This window comes from Cervus elaphus, chromosome 2 (genome assembly GCF_910594005.1).
Source record: "Cervus elaphus chromosome 2, mCerEla1.1, whole genome shotgun sequence".
NCBI lineage: Eukaryota > Metazoa > Chordata > Mammalia > Artiodactyla > Cervidae > Cervus > Cervus elaphus.
In genome coordinates this window covers 9069910-9091276 of record NC_057816.1, presented here as the reverse complement: position 1 = coordinate 9091276, position 21367 = coordinate 9069910, and the positions used below count along the sequence as shown (strand labels likewise).

The window sequence follows — 21367 nt, the reverse complement described above, 5'->3', positions numbered from 1 at the left end:
ATATTCTAACAACAAAAGAACAGAAAAAGAACAGAATTGAAGACCTATACTCTGAAAACTATAAGACCCTTATGAAAGAAATTGAAGATGATACAAATAGATGAAAATATATACTATGTTCTGGGATTGGAAGAATCAATATTGTCAAAAATGACTATACTAGCTAAGGCAATCTACAGATTTAATGCAACCCCTATCAAATTATCAATGGCATTTCTCACAAACTAGAACAAAAAAATCTTAAAATGAGTATGGAAACACAGAAGATCCCAAACAACCAAAGTAATCTTGAGAAAGAAAAATGGAGCTGGAGGAATCAGCTGTGGTCATCAAAACAGTATGTTACTAGTACCAGTAGATAGACAAATAGATCAATATGGAGCAGGATAGAAAGTCCAGAAATAAACCCACACACTTAGGTTCAATTAATTTACAACAAAGAAGGCAAGACTATACAATAGAGGGAAGACATAAATGGTGCTTGGAAAGCTGCACAGCTCCATGTTTTTTAAAAATGACGTTAGAACATTTTTCTAATACCATACACAAAATATAAAATCAAAATGGATCAAAGACCTAAATGTAAGACTGAAAACTATAAAACTCTTAGAGGAAAACATAGGCAGAACACTCTTTGACATAAATCACAGCAATATCTTTTTTGAGCCATATCCTAGAGTAATGGAAATAAAAGCAAAAGTAAGCAAATGAGACCTAGTCAAACTTAAAAGCTTTTGCACAGCAAAGGAAACCATAGACAACATAAAAAGACAACCTTTGGGATGGGAGAAAATATTTGCAACAGATGCAACCAACAAGAGATTAGTCTACAAAGTTTACAAACAGCTCATGTGTCTCAATATCAAAGAAGCAAACAATCAAACAATGGGCAGAAGACCTAAATAGACATTCCTCCAAAAAGACATACAGAGGGTCAGGAGGCACATGAAAAGATACTCAACATCGCTAATTATTAGAGAAATGCAAGTCAAAACTAAAATAAGATATCGTCTCACACTGGTCAGAATGTGTAGTCTTAGTCAATCAGTCATATCTGACTCTTTGCAACCCCACGGATTGTAACCTGCCAGGCTTCTCTGTCCATGTGATTCTCCAGGCAAGCATACTGGAGTGGGTTGCCATTCCCTTCTCCAGAGGCCTTCCCAACCCAGGTCTCCTGCATTGCAGGTAGATTATAGTCAAAACAGCCATCATCAAAAAATCTACAAACAATAAATGCTGGAGAAGCTGTAGAGAAAAGAAAACCCTCCTACACTGTTGATGGGAATGTAAATTGGTATAGCCACTATGGAGAATAGTGAGGAGGTTTCTTTAAGAACTAAAAATATAGCTATAATAAGATCTAACAATCTCACTCCTGGGCATACATCTGGAGAAAAACACTGTTCAAAAGGGTACATGCTCCCCTGTGTTCATAGAGCACTATTTACAATAACCAAGATGTGGAAACAACTTAAATGTCCATCAACTGATGAATGGATAAAGATGTGATTCATATATACAATGGAATATTACTCAGCAATTAAAAAGAATGATAATGCCATTTGTAGCAATGTTGATGGACCTGGAGATTATCATATTAAGTGCAGTTAGTCATACAGAGAAAGACAAATATATGATATTGCTAATATGCAGAATCTTAAAAAAATATACAAATAAACTTATTCACAAAACACTGACTTAGAGAATGAACTTATGGTTACCAGTGGGGAAGGGTTGGAGGGAGGGATAGACTGGGAGAAAAAATATATAGTTCAAATCATTATTTCCTATTGATTTGCCATTTCCATTTTCCACTGTTGAAAGTGGTATTGAAGTCCCCTGCTATTATTGCACTACTGTCTATTTCTGCCTTCTGATTCTTAATATTTGCTTAGTATTTTATTTTGCCCTTCTCTTAATTTCTCTTTCTCTTTCTCTTCTTCTTCTGGGACTTCCATAATGAGAATAGTGTTTTATTTGTTGGTGTTCATAATCCAACAAGCATTCTGTACTCTCTTTAAAATTTTTTTTTTGTTCTTCTCTGACTGGAAAATTTCAAATGACTAGTCCTTGAGTTCATAGATTTTTCCTCCACTTTATACATCTTTTGTTGGTGCTCTGTATATTGTTTCACTTATTGTATTCTTCAGCTTTAGTATTTGGTTCATTTTTATCATTTCTAGCTCTCAGTTCAACTTCTCATTTTGTTCATGTATTATTTTCTTAATGTCATTGAATTGCCAACCTGCATTCTCTTGTAGCTCATTGAGTTTCCTTAAGACAGTTTCCTTGAATTCTTCATGAAGCAGTTCAAAGACATCCATTTATTAGAGGTCAGTTGTTGGAAAACTATTCTGTTTCTTTGTTGGTGTCGTGTTTCCTTGATCTTTTATGTTTCTTGTAGTGTTGCATTGATATATGCACATTTCATGGAACAATTACCTCTTCCAAACTTTGTAGACTAGATTTGTTGGAGAAAGACCTTCACTTGTGGGGGAATGAGCAGGTACCAGCTGGGTGGGGTGTGCCAACTCCAGCTGTGAGGAAGGTCCAGTAGTGTAGTCTCCATGCAGCTCCACCAAGTGAGGGCTGCGTTGGTAGCAGCCCTCTAATATTATTGGTGCAAGGGCTGTTTGGGGTATGGATGCCTACCACATCTTTCCTCAGAGCATGCTTGTCATTTTACCCTTAATAGGAGGTGTAATTGATGTTGCAAGGTTCATAGCCTGCACTGAATGTTGGGTAGATCTTCCTCTTTGCTCCGTGACTGTCATAGCCCTGTCAGGGGTGGGATCTAATCCCCAGTTGTTGGAATAGAAGCCCTAAGGGTCAGATTCCATAAGGTTCCATTGCCCTTAAGTGCAAGCTTTGTGCCAAAGGAAGTGAGTGCTATAGCAAGTGGGGCCCATGTGATCACAGTGAACTTATGTACCTCCCATGCAGGCATTCACAGTTCTGCCCAGTAGCAGCCCAAATTTTCATCCCTTCTCTGTGTGTTCATCCTAACATAGCACTATAGTGGCTCTGGGAGCTGGGGTGTGTCAGCTGCAGGAATCAAGGTGGCTGCCCTGCTGCCTGGGACTTGGGGGGCTACCTCTTTAAATCCCTCTTTTGAAATATTTGCTTCTGTGTTTCTTCCTTCTCCACCTTATCAAACTCCTCTCAGAATTTTCTAAGTCCCCCTGCTTTTGTCATGACTGTCTTCTATATTGTTTTAGAAGGAAACCTGTTGCCCAAAGCCCACACACCCAAAGTCAGCAAGGAGGGTCTCATATGCCAGCCACTGTCATGGATTTATTCCACAGGTGTTGCTTTCAAATGAGTTCTGTTGTAAACCATGTGGGCCTAGATTGGCAAGTACAACTTTAGATTCCCTGAGTGTAGGTTTTGTACAGAATCCTTACGCTAAAGGCATGTGTTAGTAGAAGGGACAGTTCTGATATTTTAAAATTCCAAAATATTGCAACCTGCCTAAATGGTTTGAATTGGTGTCAACCCAATACTAGTAACAGAATGGGAGAAGAGGCTTTGATACATTCAGTTTCTGTTTACACACGGGAAGTTTGCTTCTCAGATCTGCCGTTTATTATTGATTCTTTAAGGATTCAAAGTGCTTTCTTTTTGCTAGTTTTTACAAGAGGTTGTTATCGTTCCTATAGCCTAATCTGGTGCTTTCTTTCTCAGGTTTGGGAGGAAGTTTATAATCAGGCTGTGTTTCCTCCAGCTTGCCATTGCTGACACCTTTACAGTCATTGCCCCCAACTTCCTCATTTACTGCTCACTACGTTTCTTGGCTGGAATGTCTGCTACGTGCCTCCTGACAACTAATGTTTTGCTCAGTAAGTCAATGCTTTGTATCTTCAGGGTTTTCCAAGTCTTAACTCTGACCTTGAGATTCCATGTTTATTTGAATTAAAAACTCCGCTTGTGTTTTCTTTCAGCACTGGAATGGACAGAGCCCCGATTCCAAGCCATGGCAACTACACTGTTGATGGCGGCCACTAGTCTGGGACAGACAATCTTGGGAGGCCTGGCTTTTGCCATTCGAGACTGGCACACTCTCCAGCTAGTGATGTCTGCACCAGTCTTTGTTTTATTTCTGACCTCAAGGTATGAGCCTTCTTTACTCCTTTGTCTTGTGAGAGTCTGGGGTGAGAATGTACATGGAATCAGATACAAGAATTCTGTTTGGTCCTGGTCTACACCTAAGTATTGAAGAAGGAAATGGCAACCCGCTCCAGTATTCTTGCCTGGAAAATTCCATGGACAAAAGCCTAGTAGGCTACAGTCCACGGGGTCGGAAAGGGTCGGACATGACTGGGTGACTTTCACTTCACTTCATACCTGAGTATGTACTCTTCTTATATGCGCCCCATGTACAATTCGAGATGCAAAACAGGCAGACTTGCCAGATAAAGTTAAGGCCATTCAATGAAATTTGAATTTAAGATAACCAGCTAATATTTTTGTGAAATTATATCCCAAATATTGTAAGGTACATAATTATACTGTAATTTGTTCGTGATTTATATGAAATTTCTAGCTGTGTTCTGTATTTTTGTTTGCTACTGAATAAAACAAAAGAAATCCCATTATATTAAAATTTCAAACAAGCAACAAATAATTTTTTATCTAAAATATTGCATGGGGCATAGTTCTAATAAAAAATTTACATTTTTTACTTGAAGTTCAAATTTAATTAGGCACACTATTTTTACATGCACACATGTAAATCCATGGCTGATTCATGTCAATGTATGGCAAAAACCACTACAATATTGTAAAGTAATTAGCCTCCAACTAATAAAAATAAATGAAAAAACAAACTAATAACTCCTTGGAAAAAAAATAAAAAATAAATAAAATATTGCATGGGGCATAGTTCTAATACAAAGTTTACCTTTTTTACTTGAAGTTCAAATTTAATTAGGCACACTATTTTTACATGCTAAAACCAGCAACCCTAAAGACAGAGGATAGCAAAGAATCTTCTTCTGGGAATTCTGAGTCTTTTGCAGTCTTTCCATCCTTACTAATGAGACTTAACAAGTATGATGCAAACAGAATTGCTACAAAAATATTATCCCTACAGAGTAAAACATCTGAAGGTGAGCTAGCCTCCATTACAATCTGTGATTATAGGTATCACTTTGTAAAAAAAATTATGTGATACAGAAGATATGGATATTTTTCATTTTTTTAACTGATATTGGAGAGAGGAATGGGAAGCAAATTCACCTCCACAACTATGTAAAGGAAAAGCAGCATGGTTCCTCTAGTTTAAATTAAGTCAGATTGGATCAGTTCAGTTCAGTTCAGCCACTCAGTCATGTCTGACTTTTCACAACCCCGCGGACCACAGCACACCAGGCCTCCCTGTCCATCACCAACTCCCAGAGATTACTCAAACTCATGTCCATTGAGTTGGTGATGCCATCCAACCATCTCAACCTCTGTCATCCCCTTCTCCTCCTGCGCTCAATCTTTCCCAGCATCAGGGTCTTTTTAAATGAGTCAGCTCTTCATATCAGGTGGCCAAAGTATTGGAGTTTCAGCTTCAACAGTAGTCCCTCCATTGAACAATCAGGACTGATCTCCTTTAGGGTGGACTAGTTGGATCTCCTTGCAGTCCAAGGGACTCTCAAGAGTCTTCCCCAACACCACAAAAACACCAATTCTTCAGCGCTCAGCTTTCTTTATAGTCCAACTCTCACATCCATACATGACCACTGGAAAAACCATAGCCTTGACGAGACAAATCTTTGTTGGCAAAGTAATGTCTCTGCTTTTTAATATGCTGTCTAAGTTGGTCATAACTTTCCTTCCAAGGAGTAAGCGTCTTTTAAGCCATTTCAAGGCTGCAGTCACAATCTGCAGTGATTTTGCAGCTCCCAAAAATAAAGTCAGTCACTGTTTCTGCTGTTTCCCCATCTATTTGCCATGAAGTGATGGGCCCGGATGCCATGATCTTAGTTTTCTGAATGTTGAGCTTTAAGACAAATTTTTCACTCTCCTCTTTCACTTTCATCAAGAAGCTCTTTAGTTCTTCACTTTCTGCCATCACAGTGATGTCATCTGCATATCTGAGGTTATTGACCTTTCTCACAGCAATCTTGATTCCAGCTTGTGCTTCCTCCAGCCCAGCGTTTCTCATGATGTACTCTGCAAATAAGTTAAATAAGCAGGATGACAATATACAGCCTTGACTTACTCCTTTTCCTATTTGGAACCAGTTTGTTGTTCCATGTCCAGTTCTAACTGTTGATTCCTGACCTGCATACAGATTTCTCAAGAGGCAGGCCAGGTGGTCTGGTATTCCCATCTCTTTCAGAATTTTCCACAGTTTGTGGTGATCCACACAGTCAAAGGCTTTGGCATAGTCAATAAAGCAGAAATAGATGTTTTTCTGGAACTCCCTTGCTTTTTCAATGATCCAACGGATGTTGGCAATTTGATCTCTGGTTCCTCTGCCTTTCCTAAAACCAGCTTGAACATCTGGAAGTTCATGGTTCACATATTGCTGAAGCCTGGCTTGGAGAATTTTAAGCATTACTTTGCTAGTGTGTGAGATGAGTGCAATTGTGCAGTAGTTTGAGCATTCTTTGGCATTGCCTTTCTTTGGGATTGGAATGAAAACTGACCTTTTCCGGTCCTATGGCCACTGCTGAGTTTTCCAAATTTACTGGCTTATTGAGTGCAGCACTTTCACAGCATCATCTTTTAGGATTTGAAATAGCTCAGATTGGATGGTTTTTTATCATTTGTTCTATGCGAACTCTGGGAGTCCCTTGGACAGCAAGGAGATCAAACCAGTCAACTTAAAGAAAATCAACTCTGAATACTCATTGGAAGGACTGATGCTGAAACTGAAACTCCAATACTTTGGCAACCTGGTGCAAACAGCTGACTCATTGGAAAAGCCCCTGATGCTGGGAAAGATTGAAGACAGAAGAAAAGGATTACAGAGGATGAGATGGTTGGATGGCATCACCAATGCAATGAACATGAATTTGGGCAAAGTCCAGGAGATGGAGGAGGACAGGGAGGCCTGGCGTGCTGCAGTCCATGGGGTCACAAACAGGCAAACACAGCTTGGCAACTGAACAGCATGCACAACTTTGCCCTTCTCTTAAAAAGACTCAGGAATGGCAATTACACCCCTCCCCCTAAGAAGGCTGTTCAGAAGAAGATTATTGTCTGAAAATGACTCTCCCTCAGAGAAATGATTACAGATATATTAATAATATAGTGACGTGAGTTCATTTAGACTGGAGGATGTAGTCTCTGTCAGGCTCACCCATTATGTCTCTACATCCCCATGACAGTTCTACAGAGTATATGGGAGACTGCCTCCTTGTTACACAGATGATAAAATCAAGGCAGCTGTAAGTAACTCACTTATGTAGCCAGATTCCATCATAACTGGTAGGAGCAGGAGCGATTCCAAACTGTGTGAGCCTTTGGCATACATAAATCACTCAAGGGCCCTTATTTTAGAAAAATGACACATTATGAGGAGACATTTTTTGTGCCCTTACAAGAACCTTGGCAAAGGCCTGTACAAGTAAGGATCCCTCATGTTTCAGCTTCATGAGCTCCCTGGTAAATTTGCCTCTGGTTGAGAAGGGAGTCAATATGACTCCAGCCTGCAATCTCAATAGTGAAGGTAAACTGCACAGAGAGGTCATCTCATTTTCCCCTAGTTATGGTACAAGAGAATGTAAGTTTATAAATTTTGGTATAATCCAACAAGTGGTAGGCATCAGACTGGAGGGGAAAGGCATCTCTGGACAAAGGCTATGTGCAAAATGGGCAAGTGAGAGATGACTACACTTTTGTCCTACTCTTTTTTTTTTTTTTTTTTAGGTGGCTGATAGAATCTGCTCGGTGGTTGATTATTATAGACAAACCCCAAAAGGGCTTAAAGGAACTTCAAAAAGCGGCACACAGAAATGGAAGGAAGAATGCTGGAGAAACCCTAACCATGGAGGTGAGGAGGCTGGGAGCTGGTTACAGAATGCAAGAAAAACATATATGCTATTCTTTATATTATCTATATGTCATATATATCATTCATATCCATAAGAGGAAGGGAAAGTAAGATCACAGTGGTGGTTATGAGGCTTCTTACATCACTGTCCAGTTTCTCAACGAGTATCAACATTGTTTGTGTTGGCCTTGGCACAGAACACGTTGCTGCTAAAACTAGACACAGATATTTTACTTACCAGAGGAAAAGAGTACTAATTATTAACAACTGGAAAGACTGAGCATTGGTCACACATTAACTTGGTAAGGGAAAGTAATCAAAGTTAATTTACTCTTTACAGTTCAATGTTCTGATCGCCTTTTTTCAGGGCAACAAGACCAGAAGGAAAGGTTCATGACTGTGCAAATAGAGCATGTGGAGCTTCATATTTCTGTTCGTTAACTCACAAATACTTTGATCCATGCTATCTACTTAATGCCTACCTATGGCAAGTTTGGTTCTATCCCTGGAATTATGACAGTGAACACAACAATACAAATCTCTGTTTTGTGAAAGTGACAGTCAACTTACCACAAGTCCCAAGGGTAAAACTGACTAGGTATGCCTCAAAGAAGTGATTTTCTTTTTTATTTTCCTCCCTAGCTAAGTAAAACATTGTAGACCATTAAGTGACTCATTCATCATATCATGCACATACATAAAATACTTAACAAAAGATTAGTGTGTGAGACATGTTACTTGGTCATGAATAACAGAATAGGCCAGAATCCCAGCCTTCAAGAATCTTTCATATAGATATGAGGGGGAAAGTAACAGATATTTTTTAGTCTAAATGTTTGCAATGATAGGAGATAGAAAGATTTCTATTGAAGACCCTTAAAAAAGAGTCTACCTTCATTTTATTGGAAAAAAATTAATAATTAGCTGGTTCAAGAAGAGAAATGCAACTTTTCTGGAAGCATATTCAATGACATATCTAATGAAAATTTTTATACTCCCAAAAGAAAGCAGAGGCTCTTTTTAAAAGAGATTTGAATAAGGAGAAGCAAAATGCTTCTGAGAGTTAAGATTCCACTGAAGATGGGGGAAAGGAATCAAAACATGCTCAGTTTTGTCTGGCTCTCTGCAACTCTATGGACTGTAGCCCGTCAGGCTCCTCTGTCCATGAGATATTCCTGGCAAGAAAACCAGAGTGGGTTGCCATTTCCTTCTTCAGGGGATCTTCCTGACCCAGGGATTGAAGCTGTGTCTCTTACGTCTCCTGCATTGGCAGGAGAGTTCTTTACCACTGAGCCACCTGGGAAGAAATCAAAGTTTATCCCAAAATGAATCCATTACACAGAGATAATACCCCTGAGGGTCCTTGACATGATGGAGAATATGTTGGTACATGCTTTCAAAATAAAAAAGAAAACCTCTAAATTGGTGTTGACCTACGGTTCTTCTAAAACTGCATTGATAGAACTCTATCTCATACAAAATTAGATTGTACCAACTTACTTCTGAGGAACTATCTTTATAGTCAAGCCCAAATCTAACATTTTGCCTACCAGTTTGGCCCAGTACAGAGAATGAAAGATTTGATCTTACAAGGGCCAGGCACATAACAAAAACAAGTCATACAAGCAAGAAGTAAGACAAGAATAAGGCATTATCAAAGTGAAAGGCAGTTGACAATCCCCTCAGTGCCAGGGGAAGGAAGGGAGTTTCACACAAGAGGAACAACTGAAATTTGGTTTACAAGATGGATTCACTGCATGAATGACTACTCAGTATTGTTTAATTTGATTTTTTTATTTTGTAAAAATAACTTAGAAATTTGTGATCTTAATCTTGTTTTAACTTCATCTGACGAATGGCCTGACACACCCACTTCAATCATAACTTAAATTTGTTCCACTTACATCCACTTAAATATCAGTTTATCTTTTAACAGGACTATAATTGTTTTACAATGTTGTGTTAGTTTCTTCTGTACAATGAAGTGAACCAGCTGTATGTATACACATATACCCTCCCTCTTGGACCTCCCTCCCACCTTCCATCCTTCCCACCCATCTAGATCATCACAGGCACCCTGTGCTATGCAGCTATCTATTTTATACATGGCAGTGTATATATGTCAACCCTAATCTCCCAATTCATCCACCTTCCCCTTCCTCTACTGTGTACATGCGTCTGTCTTCTACATCTGCGTCTGTGTTCCTGCCCTGCAAATAAATTTATCTGTACCATTTCACATATATGCATTATTATTACTCCAATCTTGAATGTCTGAGAGCCCAGTATATAACACATCTCTTTTTCCCAAAACACATACAACTTAGGTACAATTTTAAGTTCACAGAAAGACAGAAAGCAAAATCTTTGTTTTTTCACTCCAGTGAAAATTGGAATAATAGATGTGACTTTAAATATCTAGCCCTAGAGTATCATCAGCAGGATGAAGGGCTAGGAGGGGCCAACACTTGCCTCCCCCTTAAAAACAATAAAAACAATAAATAAACAGCTTGTTGTTGTTGTTTAGCCACTAAGTTTTGTACAACTCTTTTGCAACCCCATGGATTATATCCCACCAGGCCCCTCTGTCTGTCTGTAGGATTTCCCAAGCAAGAATACTGGAGTGGGTTGCCATTTCCTTCTCCAGGGGATCTTCCTGACCCACATCTCCTGGACTGACAGGCAGATTCTTTACACTGAGCCACCAGGGGAGCCCAAAATAAACAACTACCAACCAACAAAAATAGCTCTGGAAAAAGGCTGGACTACAAGGACAAAACAGCAGAAACACAAAAGTCAAAAGGATATCTGCATAGAAGAAGTGCAGGAAGCATTTTACCTGCATCACCCCGTGCTCCAACCCAGAGTAGCCTGGTAACAGGAGGAGTCCCCATGCAGGGATATTACCCCATGAGGAAATGGAGAACAGGATACTTCTGGAAGCCGCAACCCTCATGGACTTTTACAGACTTTGCTTCTGAGGACTCACGTAGGCTTCACCTATGCTGATCAGATGTCAGAGATACCTGGAGTCCTAGATACTGTGTTTCTTCTCCAAGGCTGCCACTGCCACTGTGGTGAGACCTTTCCCCAGGAACCCCAGTCACTGTTGTGTCCAGCTCTCTGGGATCACAATTCCACAGAATTAAGTATCCTTTCATGAGAGAAATTCTCAAAAAATCAGGTATAGAGGCAATGTACCTAAATATGATAAAGGCCATATATGACAAGCCCATAGCTAACATCATACTCAATGGTGAAAAGTTAAAAGCCTTTATTTAAGACCAAGAACAAGAGAAAGATGCCCACACTCATCATTTCTATTCAACATAGTTTGAAATCCTTACCATAATAATTAGGCAAGAAAAATAAATAAAGCCATCCAGGTCAGAAAGGAAGAAGTAAAATCAATTCTGCTTGCAGATGTTATGATCTTATGTACAGTGTTGACATGAAGCAAACAGATTGCTAGGTATTTCTCCACTAAAGATGGGTTTATTCAGGATCAGTAAAGAATTGCATTTCAGGGCTTGCAACCATGGTGAGCCATGTGCAAGTTCCTGCATGGGAAGGGAAAGAAAACACCTTTGTGGGGAGGAAAAAGCAGTTGGAAGATCTTTTATAGTTAACAGAGAGTCCATGGCTTCATTGGTTTTTCCTTGCCAGGAAAGAAAAGGAGTCTTTCTTCTTCCTGTTGGGCTCTACTACTATCATAAGACATGGAAGCTCCCCCTTCTAATCTCTTGATTCTATCTAATTGAAGTTTCTATTTATTAAGTTTATACAATAGAAAATGCTAACGACTCCATATAAAAAGCCTGTTAGAACTGATAAGCAAATTCAGTAAAGTTGAAGGATAAAAAAAACAATATTAAAAATTAATTACATTTCTACACACTAACAACCAACTATATGAAAGAGAAATTATGAAAGCAAACCCATTTACAACAGTAAAAAAAAAAACCAATAAAATATTTAGGAATAATTTAAGCAAGGAGGTGAAATTTTTCTGTATACAGAAAACTATAAAATATTAATGAAAGAAACTGAAGACACAAATAAATGGAAAGATATCCCATGTATTGGATTGGAGTAACTAACATTGTGAAAGATCCATACTACCCCAAGTAATATGCAATTCAATGCAATCTCTATCAAAATTCAAATGCATTTTTCTTTGAAGTAGAAAAAACTATCCTAAAACTTGTATGGTACCACAAAAGACCCTGAGTAGCCAAAGCTATCCTGAAAAGGAAAAATAAAGCTGGAGGTATCACAAATCCTGATTTCAAACTATATCACAAAATTATATTAATCAAAACAGTATGGTGCTGGCATAAAAACAGGCACAAAGAATGGTGGATCAGATAGAGAGCCCAGATACAAACCCATACATAAACGTCCCACAAGATTTTAATAAGGGAACACACAATGAGGAAAGAATAATCTCTCCAATAAATGGTATTGGGGAAACTGGATATTCATATGCAAAAGAATGAAACTGAGTCCCAGTCTTACACAACTCACAAAAATTAACTTCAAATAGATTAAAGACTTAAAGGTAAGTCCTAAAAGCATAAAACTCCTGGGGTTGGGGGTGGAAACAAGAAAAAAGCTTCTTGACATGAGTCTTGGCAATGTTTCTTGAATAAGATACCAAAAGCATAAGCAACAAAAGCAAAAATAAAAAGGTAGGACTGCATCAAACTGAACAGCCTCTGCACAGCTGAGAAAACAATGAATTGAAAAAGGCAACTTACAACTTGGGAGAAACTAATGTATGGCAAAACCACTACAGTATTGTAAAGTAATTAGCCTCCAATTAAAATAAATAAATTTATATTAAAAAAATAAAGTTTCAAACCATGTATCTGCTTAGGAGTTAATATTCAAAAAATATATAAATAAACTATTAACTTTTATCAAATGAGCAAATAATTCAATTTTAAGTGAGCAAAGGATCTGAATAGACATTTTTCTAAAGAGAAACAAATGGCCGATAGGTATGTGAAAAGGCGCTCAGCATAAATTTAGGGACATGCAAACTAAAACCACAATGAAGTATTATCTCACACCTATTGTCAAAAAGACAAGAGATAACAAATGTTCACAAGGATGTTGAAAAAGGAAAACCTTACACACGTTGTTGATGGGAATGTAAATTGGTACAGCCATTGTGGAAAATGCTACCAATGGTAGAATTGGTAGTTTCTCAAAAAGTTAAAAACTGAGCTACCGTATGACCCAGCAATCCTACTTCTGGGTGTATATCCAAAGGAAATGAGATCAGTATCTTGAAGGGAAATCTGCACATCCATATTAATTTATCAGTTTTCACAATAGACAAAATTTAGAAATAGTCTAGATGTCCTTCAGAAGTTAAATGAATAAGAAAGTGTGAGACACACAGACATATGCAATGGGATATTATTCTGACTTTTAAAAATATAAGGAAATCTTCCCATTTGCAGCAACATGGATTAACCTGGAGGGTATTATGCTATGGGAAATAAGCAAGACAAATATTTTATGATACTACTTACATGTGCAATCTCGAAAAAAGAAAAAATCAGTTTCTTAGAAACAAAGAACAGAATAGTGGTTGCAAGGGGCTGGAGAAAAGGAGAAATGGGGAGACATTGGTCAAAATGTAAAAACCTTTAGATATAAGTCTGGGGATCTAATGTACAGCATGGTGACTATAGTTAATGATAACAGTATCCAAAGAATGCTTCCCTGGTAGCTCAGATGATAAATAATCTGCCTGCAATGCAGAGACCTGGATTTGATCCCTGGGTTGGGAAGATCCCAAGGAGAAGGGAATGGCTACCCACTCCAGTATTCTTGCCTGGAGGATCCCATAGACAGAGGAGCCTGGTGGGCTACAGCCCATGGGATCACAAAGAGTCAGACACAACTAGTAACTAATACACTTACATCCTATGAATGAATAGAGAAGATGTGGTATATACACAATGGAATATTGGCCATAAAAGATGAAATATTGTCATTTGTAGCAACCTGTATGGACCCTGAGAATAGCATACTAAATGAAGTAAGTTGGAGAAAGACAAATATTACTTATCACTTATACATGAATTCTTTAAAAAAATATATAATACAAATGAATCTATTTAGAAAACAGATTCACAGACATAGAAAACAAACTTATGGTTACCAGACGGGAAAGGTGAGGTGGGGGGGGTTGTAAATTATGAGCAAAGAATTAATAAATACACACTATTATATATGGGCTCCCCTAATGACTCAGACAGTAAAAAAAAATCCGCCTGCAATGCAGGAGACCTGGATTCGATCTCTGGGTCAGGAAGATCTCCTGGAGAAGGGAATGGCTACCCACTCCAGTATTCTTGCCTGGAGAATCCCATGAGCAGAGGAGCCTGGTGGGCTACAGTCCATGGGGTTTCAAAGAGTCAGACACGACTGAGCGATTAACACTAACACTAATATATACAAAATAGGTAATCAACAAGGGTTTACTGTATACTTTATAACACAGGGAATAATAGTAAGTATTTTATAATAACCCATAATAAAAACAACATGAAAAATTTTATGTATATGATTATATGCATAATTTATATATATGGATCACTTTGCTGTAAGCCCAAAACTAACATGATATTATAAATCACCTGTATTTCAATTAAAAATTAGTAAATAAAAATCTTTAGTTAATAAATTAATAAGGATCCCAGCTGTACTAGACGTAAACTGATATGCACATTTGTGACTACAAATCTCTGTGAGAAAGGCATTATTTTTTGTTCTCCGAATATCCTAATCCTGATTCTCTGATTTATTCATCTGCTTATTCTTCTTTTTAATGACAAGGACACTGAGGATAAAAGATATTCAATTAACTTCTCGAGGTACATACCTGACAAGTGGCAGAGCCATTGTATAACACCAGGTAATAAAGTCTGGGCATAAAATATACTACTCCAAGATCTCTGATTTTGTCCTTAGATTTAATGCTAGGCATTTTATTCATGAAGGCACAACATGCTAGGATTTTCCTTAAAGAAGCTGACTCAGGGACCAAAGTTAAGGTTGTCACAAGAATTAGTCTCCTTCCTGAAAAAAACTTTCCTACCAAGAGCAGCCAACTGAGAACCAAGCTCAGTTGCCAGACTTTCAGGCACCTCTCATAAAAATGAAGCTTTGGACCTAAATTCAAGTAACTCTTCCTTTAGTGCCTTCCTGGCCTGAATCTACAATCTTGACACCCCTTTTGATTCCCGACAGGCAAATTAAGTCTCATGCCAAAATGTCATTGTCACTGCACAATTTCCCTTTAACTCCATGCTTCTCCATTCATAACACTGTACAGCTGTCATTACATATTCAGTGTCTGTATTTTCCAGTAGAAACAAAGGGAAGTCATCTACCTGGTCCTCTGTTGGGAACCTCACACAGCCTACAATTGTGTGACCACTGAACAGTTTGTTTTGTTGAAGGTCCTGAGATCCACCATGCAGGAGGAGCTGGAGGCAGCACAGACCAAACCTTCTGTGTTTGACTTGTTCCGCACACCCAACCTGCGTAAAAGGATCTGTCTCCTGTCCTTTGTGAGGTGGGTTTCACACAACACATGAAGGCTGTTAAATAGTGGAGATGTGATTGTATTTGTTATTGCAACATCTATAACATGCTAGAGGGACAGATTTGAGACAAAGCATAAGGAAGTTAGGAATATGGTTGCTATGTTTGGTAAAAGTGAAAAGGTTATGAAAAGGCAAGCACAAAAGCAATTATACAATGAGTTCTGCTTGTCACACCACCCTACCAGGCTCATCATGCAGATGCTGAGAATGTCAGTCATGGCACACGAATGGCTATAAGTTTCTTGGCTATAAGTTTCTTCACTTGTTCTAATTTTAATTAAAGTAAAACTACAAATAATAAAATGAACAAATACATCTTGTCCAATGAATAATTCCATATATAGATAGCTATCACCCAGATCAAGGTATAGAAAAAAAGCCAAAATTCTAGAAGGCTCCATCATATCTCCTCTACAGCAAAACTCTCTCCCCGAAAGTGTAATAATAATTATGATTTCCATCATCATACAATCATTTTATGGTAATTTTAAAGTGATAATCTTGCAAGGAAATATGTCACAAAATAGACCATTCCTTAATAGTTTATCGCCAACCACTGCCTGTCTGGGCCAATATTATTGCAATTTGTAGGGCCTATAGTCTAAACTTATGTGTCTTTCACCTTTGTTCACCATAGATTTGCAAACGTGCTGACCCATTTTGGCCTGACTCTCCACCTCCAGCACTTGGGGAGCAATATTTTCATGTTCCAGATTCTCTTTGGCATAGTCACCATCCCAGCCAATTACGCTGCTCTTTTGGCCCTGAATCACCTGGGCCGTCGAATAACCCAGATGCTTTTCATATTTCTGCTGGCAGTCTCCACTCTAACCATCACATGCATGTCTGAAGGTAAGAAAAGACCAAATATTCAAGAAAGAAAATGTCTTCCCCGCCCTCATTTCTCATAGGTGTGTACTGGTCACACCTATTTCAAGCGAGAAGAAAATGGAGATTGGGTTCTAACAATTCCCCAAAACCAATCTGGAGTTTTAATACATGTGCATGCTAAGTCACTTCAGTCTTGTCTGACTCTTTGTGACCCTATGGACTGTAACCCACCAGGATCCTCTGTCCATGGGATTGTCTAGGCAAGAATACTGGAGTGGATTGCAATGCCCTCCTCTAGGGGATCTTTCTGATTCAGGGTTTGAACGTGCATTTCTTGCCTCCCCTGCATTGACAGGAGGGTTCTTTACTACTAGCGCCACCTAGGAAGCCCCAGGTGTTTGTAGTACATATCCTGCTATTAAGTTGCCGGAAAAAGAGCCAAAGATCCGTCAAGGTTGGCTGTGATATCATGTCCAAGAAGTATCTGGAAACTGATACCATGTATTACTGACAGTTTCTCTAAGATAGCATTTGATCACTTGGCTTTGCCCAGTCACACTTCATTTGGGCGTTTGCTTTGCTTGTTTTTGGCCATGCGGTACAGCATGCAGGGGTCTTAGCTCCCTGACCAGGGAACCAACCCAGGCCCCCTGCAGTGGAAATGCGGAGTCTTAATCACCGGATGGCCGGGGAAGTCCTGCCTTTTTATAGTAAATATGGAGGGTCTACGGGCTTCCCTGGTGGCTCAGCAGTAAAGAATCTGCTTGCAATGCAGGAGACACGGGTTCAATCCCTAGGTTGGGAAGATCTCCAGGAGAAGGAAACAGCAACCTACTCCAATATTCTTGCCTGGAGACCCCCATGGAGCCTGGCGAGCTACTGTCCATGAGATCTCAAAGAGTTGGACACGACTTAGCGACTAAACAACAGCAACCTGGAGGGTCTAGACCTTGTAACTGCATCTCATGCAAGGACACAATACTGTCACTTCCTCTCTTTTTTTTAAATTAACTTATTTATCTTAATTGGAGGCTAATTACTTTACAATATTGCAATGGTTTTTGCCATACATCGATATGAATCAGCCTCGGGGGTACATGTGTCCCCATTCCTGAACCCCCCTCCCACCTCCCTCTCCACCCCATCCCTCTGGGTTGTCCTAGAGCACCAGCTTTGAGTGCCCTGCTTCATGCAGTGAACCATGACATTCTATTCCATGATTCTGTCTCCAGAATGTATATATATTCTCCAACTCTGGTTTAGGGGTGTGGTCTTGACCTCAAGAAAACAAAAATTTCTTATCTTCAGGCAGAGAAGAAATATCCATTAGGAACAAGTCACTGTAGTTAAGGGCCTCTCTTAGAATCAATTTCACTGAATTCAGCAATCATGTGTGATAAATAGGGGAACCCAGATGGTCACCATGCTTCACCTGACTCCCAGTGTGCAGTTATATATTTTACATGATACTTGATTAGCAGGTTCCACTCCTCATCTTTTTTTCATTATTATTACTGGAACATAATTGTTTTATAATGTTGTGTTAGTTTCTGCTGTATGAAGAAAGTGAATCAGCTATATGTATACAGAGATCTGCTGTCTTTTGGAGCTCCCTCCTACCCACCCCATCCCACCCATACACCTCATCACAGAGCACTGAGCTGAGTTTCCTGTGCTACATAGCAACTTCTCACTAGCTAGCTATTTTACACATGGTAGTATATATATGTTAACCCTAGATTCCATACGTATGCATTAATATACAGTACTTGTTTTTCTCTTTCTGACTAACTTCACTCTGTCTGACAGACTCTAGGATCAGCTACATCACTACAAGGGGTCCAACTTCATTCCTTTTTATGGCTGAATAGTATTCCCTTATATATATGTGCCACCTCTTCTTTATGCATTCATTCATCTGCTGATGGACATTTAGGTTGCTTTTATGTCCTAGCTATTGTAAACATTGCCACAATCAAATTGGAGTAGATGTGCTTTTAGAATTATGGTTTTCTCAGGATATATGCCCAGTAGTGGGATTGCTGGGTCATATGGTAGCTCTCTTTTTAGTCTTGCTCCTCTCTTCATCTTGAACAGCATCAGCAGAGCAAGTTTGCTGCCTTACAATCAATGTCACTCCAATGTTGCAACATTCTTATGAGATTTTCTGTAACTGGGTGGAAACTGACTGAACCTAGCCTTCAGTGTTTCTTGAAGGCTAGCATTCTTTCCCTTGTGAAGGTCCTTACTCCTGATTTTTTAACATTATTCTAAATCTAGTTACTCTTCAAATTGTTCATTAACATAGCAGTTCTGCCCTTTTATTATATTCTTCTGCAATATAAGTCCCTTGTAATTATTGCATATGCACCAATGTTTCAAACTCATGAGGATTTAAGCGATGATCATATCCCTCAGAAACTGCCAACAAGAGTTCTACATTCTACCTCAAGGGTAGAGGAGACACAGAACAGAATTAGTGCCAGAGAACACCTGCTGGTCTCACATTCCTTTTCCTCTTCTGCAAATCTCAGACATTCAAGAAGAATTGAGGAAATAACCCAGACGCTTTTATTCATCATGAGCCATAAAAAGTAGATAAGTCACATTTCTCAGCCTATTAGACACTGCACATTTTCCACCCCTGCAGCTTCTCTACAGGGTATACTTGCAAACACCTCCATTCAGATTTTCATTTGTAATTATAGGAATGCAGTTGCTTCAGCTCAGATTTCATGAGCCTCACTGGTCTTTCTCTCTCCAGAAATGCAGGCCCTGCGTATGGCTTTGGCAGCTTTAGCAACAGGAGTTTCTTTTGCCACATTTGCCAGCAATTTTTGCCATGGAAGTGAACTAATTCCTACTGTGCTCAGGTATACTGAAATCTCGTGGATACTCTTTCAGGATCAAAACAGACCTTTCTGAATTAACTGACATTTGTTGAAGGAAGAAAAGAAGATTGGTTAGTTATCAAGGCAATCAATTATAATTACAAAACACCAGCAATTTATAAGCAAATTTATTTAAAGCAGACTTTGTTGAGTACTGGGTGATGTCCTTAAATGCATCATCTTATATAGTCTTCTGAACCACACAAAGGATAGATGGCATGAGTAATGATATCTTTTTTAATGATCAAGCTGTGTTTTAATGCACTTAATGTACTTGAAATTGAAAAAAATGACTTATGACTAATAGAAAATTTCAAAAGCAAGCATATGTCGTCAGCCTTCTCCACTGCTATGCTATCTCCCATAATCAAAGCACAATAATAAATCACAAATTATATTGTAGATTTGTACTTGACTTTCTTGTATTATTGTTTATACCCTAAGGGTAACATCTGTGGGAATCATGGGAATTGCTGCTAATACTGGGGCAGCCCTGGCTCCCCTCTTGATGATCCTAACTGTGTATTCCCCTCACCTACCCTGGATCATCTACGGAGTCTTACCCATCCTCGCTGGTCTTGTTATCCCACTCCTTCCTGAAACCAAGAATAAGCCTCTGCCCGACTCCATCCAGGATGTGGAAAATGAGTGAGTAAACCCTCTAAGCGTCCCTTGGGGGAGCTGTGCACTCAGGGTCTGTGACGAGGAGGGAAAAACATGAGTTGAGACACTGTCCCCCAAACAAGCTAAGCTCTAAGCTATTTCCAGGTGATCAGTGCCTTTGGTTTAGCTACAGTCTCATCCCTCCCCACAGTGACCTCAGACTCCCCCACGCTTCCCTGGATCACCCAGACCAACACCAGTATGCACCAGTAGGTTTAGAGGTGAAGAAGCCAAAATTAGATGCCTTGGTGTGACATACACACCCCTGAAGGTGTTTCACAAACATGCACTGATCCAAACACCAGATTCTCATCCCTCAGACCCTGGCAGACCTCAGCCCAGTGAGGGCAGTAAGCTCTCTGAGACTGTTGGTGTCTGTAGGTCTGTGACCTTCCCAGGTCACTGAAGACCTGAGGGAGACCAAGGAGAAGACAAGAGCCCCTCCCCTCCCACAGATATCTCAGGGGAAAGAGTCCTATTGTGTTGCCTGTGAGATTCGGACCGTCTGACTTTCCCTGGAAATGAAATGTTACAAAAAGAGAGAAGAGTAGTAAATATTGGGATCTTAAAGTGATGACTGGGAAAGGAATCTATGACTTTCTGTGTTCCATTTGCCTTTTCCAAAGACTTTTGACCAATGCAATGGTGTCCAAAAGTAAAAGTAGAAACTATTGAAGCTGCCTTCCCAAATTTTGCTCTGGGCGTTTGGTCTTTTTCTTCACAAGATTTATTCCAACTCTCAGAGCAGAGGTCACAGTTTTCACCCAAGCTGATGGATAAAAGATTAGCTTATTCTAAAAAATAAACATGTAGGGCATATAGGCTTCTTCCATGTCTTTTTGTTTTTGTGTTTGCTTACTGGTTTACTTGTATTTGTCCTAGGGAAAAAAGGTCAAGAAAAACAAAGCAGGAAGATACTTTCATGAAAGTGACACAGTGTTAAGGGATTCCTGGAATGAACTGCTCATCAAAGAGGAAGAAAAAATTGGTGTCTTTCCTATTAAAAAAATTGAAAAATAAATAAAACAAAAGATACAATAAAAACGTAGATCCCATTTACAATTGTTGTACTAATTGCTAAATATTCAATACTTACAACCAATCATTGTAAGAGGTATGAAAGAAAATAGAATTATAAAAATATTTGAATTAGAATGTTTATGTAATGGTAGAAACCTAGTATAGTGAAAACACTAGTGTGTTTTGCAGTTACTTGGTAGAATAACTGGTAGGGGAATTACAATTAAAAAAACTCTGTATTTTTTGAGATATTAAAACTTGTTCCAAATATATTTAGAAATTAATAGTAGACAAGATGATTCAGAAAAAGAGGATTATAGAGTGGATTGAGCTGCTTGTTA

The 21367-nt window shown here is 39.0% G+C and overlaps 1 protein-coding gene across 2 annotated transcripts in view; it reads left to right on the top strand.

The window, feature by feature from the left end:
- The window catches only part of LOC122673351 (solute carrier family 22 member 9-like), a 30155-nt gene extending 9094 nt beyond the window's left edge, over window positions 1-21061 (top strand). The window contains exons 3-10 of one of the 2 annotated variants that reach the window (XM_043871085.1): window positions 3688-3842; window positions 3945-4113; window positions 7870-7993; window positions 15460-15590; window positions 16259-16473; window positions 19217-19325; window positions 19788-19991; window positions 20889-21061. In XM_043871085.1, the coding sequence (XP_043727020.1) occupies window positions 3688-3842; window positions 3945-4113; window positions 7870-7993; window positions 15460-15590; window positions 16259-16473; window positions 19217-19325; window positions 19788-19991; window positions 20889-20949 (1168 nt within the window). In that variant the 3' untranslated portion in view covers window positions 20950-21061. The remainder of the gene's footprint in view (window positions 1-3687; window positions 3843-3944; window positions 4114-7869; window positions 7994-15459; window positions 15591-16258; window positions 16474-19216; window positions 19326-19787; window positions 19992-20888) is intronic. The other variant, XM_043871094.1, reaches the window with a different exon arrangement.
- The last annotated feature ends 306 nt before the right edge of the window (window positions 21062-21367 follow it).